Genomic DNA, 6,000 nt, shown 5'->3' with positions numbered 1-6,000 from the left:
GGGACTCAACTACGCGACCTCGAGACAATGTACATCTCCCGATGCCTACGGTGCACTCGTAACATTATTAAAGACCCAAACCATCCCGGACACGGTCTATTTAATCTCCGGGCATCTGGTTGAAGATACAGAGACATCTTGGGCAAGACAGTAAAACTGAAAGAACAGCTTCTTCCCGAAGACTGTTGTGCAGCTGAATAATGCCACACCCTGGTTTGCCAATGGCCTTTGAGTGTTATGGTCTATGGAAATCACTTGTTGCATGTGAATATGGGACTTGTTTTAATTAAGTCGTACCACACGCATTGTAAATTTCCGTTTTGCGTGCACTGGAGCAGCACCGCAATCTCGTTGTCCTGAGCAATGACAATACAGTTCTATTCTATAGAACCAGGCCTCATTTCACTCCAAGAAGTAAGCATTCCCTGGGAACAAAACAGGAAGAAATGAGACCCTGTGTCTTATAGTTAAAATTCCAACCGCGCAATTGAGATTGAACTCAAGCCTCAGGTCGCAGAGACTTAATCTCCTTACTCCCTCGCCCCGTCTTGACAGGAACAAACATCAAATATGCCACTTTATATGTCAGTGTGTGTTTTGTTAAGAAGTACATTCATTCCACAGACCGATTTCCTCGTATTTACTGGAAGTGAGTGAAGAAGTAATAGACCAAATAAATAGTTGGAAAGCATTGGAATTTAAAATGGATTTGATATTTAATGGTGGAGATTTCAGGTTTTCCAGCCAGCAAATGGAAAAGTTTAAAATAATCCTCTCTTTATCTCAGTAGTTCAGCCAATTAGCATCGGCGCAGACTAACTACTTCGTTTCGGATCTGTTGCCGACTGTAACATTAAGTCTGAGATGTGAGGGCTAGGTTTGACATTCAGTGTTCTGGTGTGAATGTACCATATTAATGTCCTTGCTCAGGAATTTTACACTTAGTTCCTTCAGTATTTCAATAATGGTATTTCTCCGCTCACATGGAAACCCAGTTCTAGTGTGGTGCAGCAGAACGGCGCAGATGGGGATCCGAACTCTCCTTAATCAACCCCTTGTTGTGAATGCCCCTCAGAGCTCACAGCCGGCGGCACGCAGGCCACTCTCGGCTCGCTGTACTGTCTCTCCCTGAATCTGGCTCAGGAGAGAGCTAATCTGTAAAATCACCATTGCATGCTTCCGTAGATCCGTTCAACTGCCTGGCAATGTGCTCAGTACACGAATCACAGACATTTGAGACTTGGCTGCACTTTGGTGTGAAATACGAATAAATGGGAGGGGGGGGGGGAAGCGAGAGAAATAAATGTTTCGTCAGTTAGCCCAAATAACCGGTCTAGTGTCACTGAAGTCCGCCTTCCCTCCCTCGACTGGTTGAGATCGGATCCTTGCCGCACAGAGTAATAGGGTGCTGTCCTCTGTACCCCAGTTCCCAAAATGGATTGAATTGGAAAGGTCAAGAATAACTGTTCCAAAATCAGTCCGTGCTTTACTTCGAGTGGGGTTGCACTGAATGCACATCGATTCATTTATATCAAACACACATACTTCGCGGTGAGAACCGCACGATAGAAAGTCTGGTGCATTGCTTATGGGTATTTAAGTGCGATTAAAATGAAGAAAACTGCGAGCCCATTCCTCCGACGGTGTCTTGTAAAGTGTGTGCCTACCCCCAGCTCCGCTAGAGACCTCCCCTTTCTCCCAGCCCTGCGAACTACAAATGGGATTGAGGATCAGACTGTGTTTTTCCGCCTCTGGGTCGGCGCCTGCAGCAGAGCAGAGTGGCCAGAGGAGGTGAGAGAGAGGAGAGAGTGAGAGAGAGAGAGAGAGAGAGAGAGAGAGAGAGAGAGAGAGAGAGTGGGGGGTGGGGAAGCCGGCCTCATCAGTCGAACCTCCCCACACACAGACAGTGCCGGAGGGAATCTAGTCAGCAGCAATCCGGAGAACGGAGCTAGCCAGGCCACCCACTGTCACTCGCCCCTCCGGCATCAACAACATGTGGCAGCCAGCGAGCGAGAGACTGCAGGTAAGAGCCGAGCCGGTCGGAACTCAGTACAGCGGCTGCATTGCCGGGCAGAGACTCAGAGACTTAACGCTGCCTGCACTCGTCCCCCAGCATGGGAATCTTTCTCTCCCCCACCACCCCCCTGCTTCTCTTCACCGTAGCATGGAACGGAGGGCGGGTGGTTGCTGGAGAATAGAAAGCTCCCTCTAACCTGTAAAACCTTACTCGTCCTCTCTCCCTTCGCCGGATACTAACAACGAAAGCAAACCGTTATATTTAGTGGCGTTCACCACCTGCCTCTCTGTCCGGTGTGATAGTGGCCGGTTGTGTATGTGTGTGGGTAGCGGGGGGTGCGGAAGGTCTATGATTTCTTACGGATAACTCATCCCCCTGCGGAGCTGTGGTGTGCCGGTAACGCTCGTTCAAAGGATGTCTTCAGCCTGGAAATGGAACTAAGTCTCCTGGTTTAGTTGTGCCCGGCTGAAACAGCCTCCCCCCCCCCCCCCCCCCAACGAATGATACATCGGCTGAGCAGAGGAGACCTGGTGTGGAGGAATTTGCGCTGGCATGCATTTGAGAACTCAGGAAAGGTTGTTCCAGCCTTCCTATTCTCGCCGCCGTTAGAAACACCACAGCATTTATGCTGAATTTTGACTCAAGTGCCGAGGAAGACTTGTGTCAGTTGTACAGGAACAGAATTTGCAGCGGCAGATATAGGGAAAATCACCAAGGAAACCTGTTCACAGCCCTTAACCCCTGCTCACCGTGGGTGGGTAATTTCATAGAAACCAACTAACAGGTCCTCTTCATTTAAGGATCTCCAGTGTATTGGATTGTTTACCGCAATAATACTGGATCTATTTCAGTTAATGCATGGGTGGAGTTTTGCTCACTGAGTGGCCAGTGATAACATTTTTTCTTGTGTCATTCAATAAGGGCTCCAGTGCATGAAGTGAGATGCAACATGTTATTGTTTGGAGTGATACACACACACACACACACACACACACACACACACACACAACGCCTACCTGTTGTCAGCGAGGAAAGAAAATGGGGGATGGAATTCTACTGCACCAAGTTGTAATTTTCCAGAGCTAACTTTACATTTGATAAAAAGATACATAATTGAGAGCCAGCAAGGAAGCATTGTGTGTGATATCTATGTTATCACAGCAATACTAGAAGGGTTCTGTCTTGTCAAAGGTGCTATCTTTCGGATGGGATGTTAAATCAGATCTCCTCTGCTCTACACATCCACGTACGAAATCCAGTGGCAGTATTTTGAAATGTGGTGAAATTATTCCTGTGCAGTATTTATCATGCAATCTGCATCTTAACTAGATTTTCTGAACATAATAGCAGTTTGTGGGAGCATCCTTTGCAGCTACGTTCCATTAATGGGGATGTAGTTCAGTGGCTGTAATCTGCTTTGGGTCACACACACTGGAGGAACTCACCAGGTCAGGCAGCATCTATGGAAGGGAATAAACAGTCAACGTTTTGGGCCAAGACCCTTCATCAGGACACACATATATAATGTTACATATGTGTTTCCAGCATCTGCAGAATCTCTTGTTTATGATTTGCTTCGGTAGTCCTGAAAGAGAGAGGAAAAGTATCAAAAATGTCTTCCTTTCATTGCTGTTCTTTCTTATATGGAGAGGTAATCTTTTCAATGATATTCCAACCTGCAGTTAAAGGAGATGGGACTTGTATTCAGAAGTATTGGTTTGGATCCGCAGGTGTTATTCATGTTGAAACCTCATTCTTGGATACATAATCTGGTCCAGCATTCCAGTGCCAGCACTGAAGGATTGCTCCATATTAGGAAAGCTATCTATTGAAGGAGATCTTAAATCATGGAGCTGTCTACTTATTCTGTTAAATATAGACAGCATTAGTAATGAATTGCTAATACTGTTGGAAGTTCATCCCATGTTCTGGCCAACATAAGTCCTGCTGCCAGTTTTGTCCACATATTAGTCATTGCGTTTTAAGGTAATTTATTGCATTAGGTGTTGTTAAGTACAGTGATAAAGTGCTACATAAATGTTAGTCTTGAGTAGAACTGTATGAAGTTTTGTAGAATGGACCTTGGAATTTAGGGCTGCTTCAGTCTGAATCAGGCTTATTATCACTGACGTGTGTCATAAAATTTGTTGTTTTGTGCAAAATATTAACATTATTAAAAGTTACAACAAAAATATTAGAAGTAAATAGTGCACAAGAGGAATAGCAAAGTAGTGTTCATGGACCATTCAGAAATCTGATGGTGATGGAGCAGAAGCTGTTCTTAAAATGCTGAGTGAGCGTCTTCAAGCTTCTGTATCTCCTCACCGATGGTAGTAATGAGCAGAGGGCATGTCCCAGACGATGAGGGTCATTGATGCCAGATACCACCTTCCTGAGGCATCACCTTTTGAAGACATCCTCGATAGTGGGGAGACTTGTGCTTTGTGATGGAACAATTTAAGAAGGATGCAATTGATGGCAAACTACTGGGCTAATTTGCAGGGACACAATGATTCTCGCCCTGCAAAAGGAGTGTTGCAGGAGTGCTGGGAAAATGGGAGGTTTCAGAGGGATAACTTTAGTCAGGTAGAGAATGATATTGCTAAAGAATGTGGAGTGTTTGATCTAAGGATAAGTCCTTCAGTAGTTTATCCGATTCTAGCTCCATGGAAGCTTGTATGGCCTGACATAGACTGGCATTTGTTAGAGGTAAAAAAGGAGTGGAAAATATAAAACTAATTTGGTAAGTGCATTTAACTGTCATGTGATGGAAAAATATAGTGATTATACTCAGATTTATACAGATGGTGCTAAGAAACCTGAAACAGGAGTGACGGGGTTTGGGGTGGCTAAACCAGCAAAGGAAATTGGAATCAGCAGAAGAACATCTAATAAATTAGGGGTGTATACAGTGGAGATGATGGCAGTGTTGGTTGCGTTGCGTTGGGTGGAGAAAGCTAGACAGGTCAAAGTGTTGATGTGCTCAGAATCATCCTCAGTTCTAGCAAGTTAAGATCTTTTCACTTAAACAGTCGGCAAGATGTACTTTATGAAGACCTTCAGTCAGTAACAAGAATTGCAAATCAGGGAGGTCAGGTAAAATTTCTATGGGTTCCAGCACATGTAGGGATGAAGGGGAATGAGAGGGTGGATGAGTTGGCAAAGAGGGTGTTAAAGAAAGAAAATATAGAAATGCACATTAATATCAGTAAAGCAGAGGTTAAGTGTGTAATCTGGGAAAAAAAATCAACCAAGTGCGGCAAGAAAGATGAGACAGGGAGGGGAAAAGGAGGCATTTATATCAAATACAAAAAAGTGTTGCAGGTACTAGGGTAGATAGTGGATACACAAAAGAGGAGATTGTGTGGACTAGGTTAAGGCTGGGGCACTGTGTATTAAACAAAACATTGAAAATGATAGGGAAACACCAGACAGGATTGTGTCAGGAATGTCAGGAAGAGGAGTCAGTAGAACATGTAGTTCTATGTTGCAGGAAGTATGGTATACAGAGAGAGATGATGATAATCAATCTAAGGGAATTGGGGGTGCAGGAATTCACATCAAAAGGGTTGCTGGGCATGGGTGAGAGAGCACAGGTCAGGGTATTTTTATCTTTCTTAAGGGGCACAGGGTTTTTTTTTATATAGAATATGATGAATAAGCAGGAATAGGGTACTAGGATGGCCAAAGATGGAAGGATAAAATATAGGTTAGGCTATGTGTGTGTGTGTGTGTGTGTGTGTGTGTGTGTGTGTGTGTGTGTGTATGATTGGGTGAAGGAATTTGGAATGTAAGTCTATTGTACACTGTGGAGCAGAAGGTGGTGATAATGCACCATTAAGCTGGGTGCCAACCACCATAAAACAAGAAGAAGAAGAAAAGAAGATGGTGCTACTTGAGTCTATAGCCCTCTGCAGCTTCTTTGGATCCATACCAGGCAATAGTGTTATATGTTTGTATGTTACATGAAACAACATGTAAAG

The 6,000-nt window shown here is 44.4% G+C and overlaps 1 protein-coding gene across 1 annotated transcript in view; it reads left to right on the top strand.

The window, feature by feature from the left end:
- The first annotated feature begins 1,746 nt into the window (after window positions 1–1,746).
- The window catches only part of pid1 (phosphotyrosine interaction domain containing 1), a 145,789-nt gene continuing 141,535 nt past the window's right edge, over window positions 1,747–6,000 (top strand). The window contains exon 1 of the mRNA XM_072255046.1: window positions 1,747–2,023. Within this exon, the coding sequence (XP_072111147.1) occupies window positions 1,994–2,023 (30 nt within the window). The 5' untranslated portion in view covers window positions 1,747–1,993. The remainder of the gene's footprint in view (window positions 2,024–6,000) is intronic.

The sequence above is a fragment of the Mobula birostris genome, chromosome 4 (genome assembly GCF_030028105.1).
Source record: "Mobula birostris isolate sMobBir1 chromosome 4, sMobBir1.hap1, whole genome shotgun sequence".
NCBI classification, from domain to species: domain Eukaryota; kingdom Metazoa; phylum Chordata; class Chondrichthyes; order Myliobatiformes; family Myliobatidae; genus Mobula; species Mobula birostris.
The sequence above is the reverse complement of the archived record's forward strand: the minus strand, read 5'-3'. Positions and strand labels throughout refer to the sequence as shown.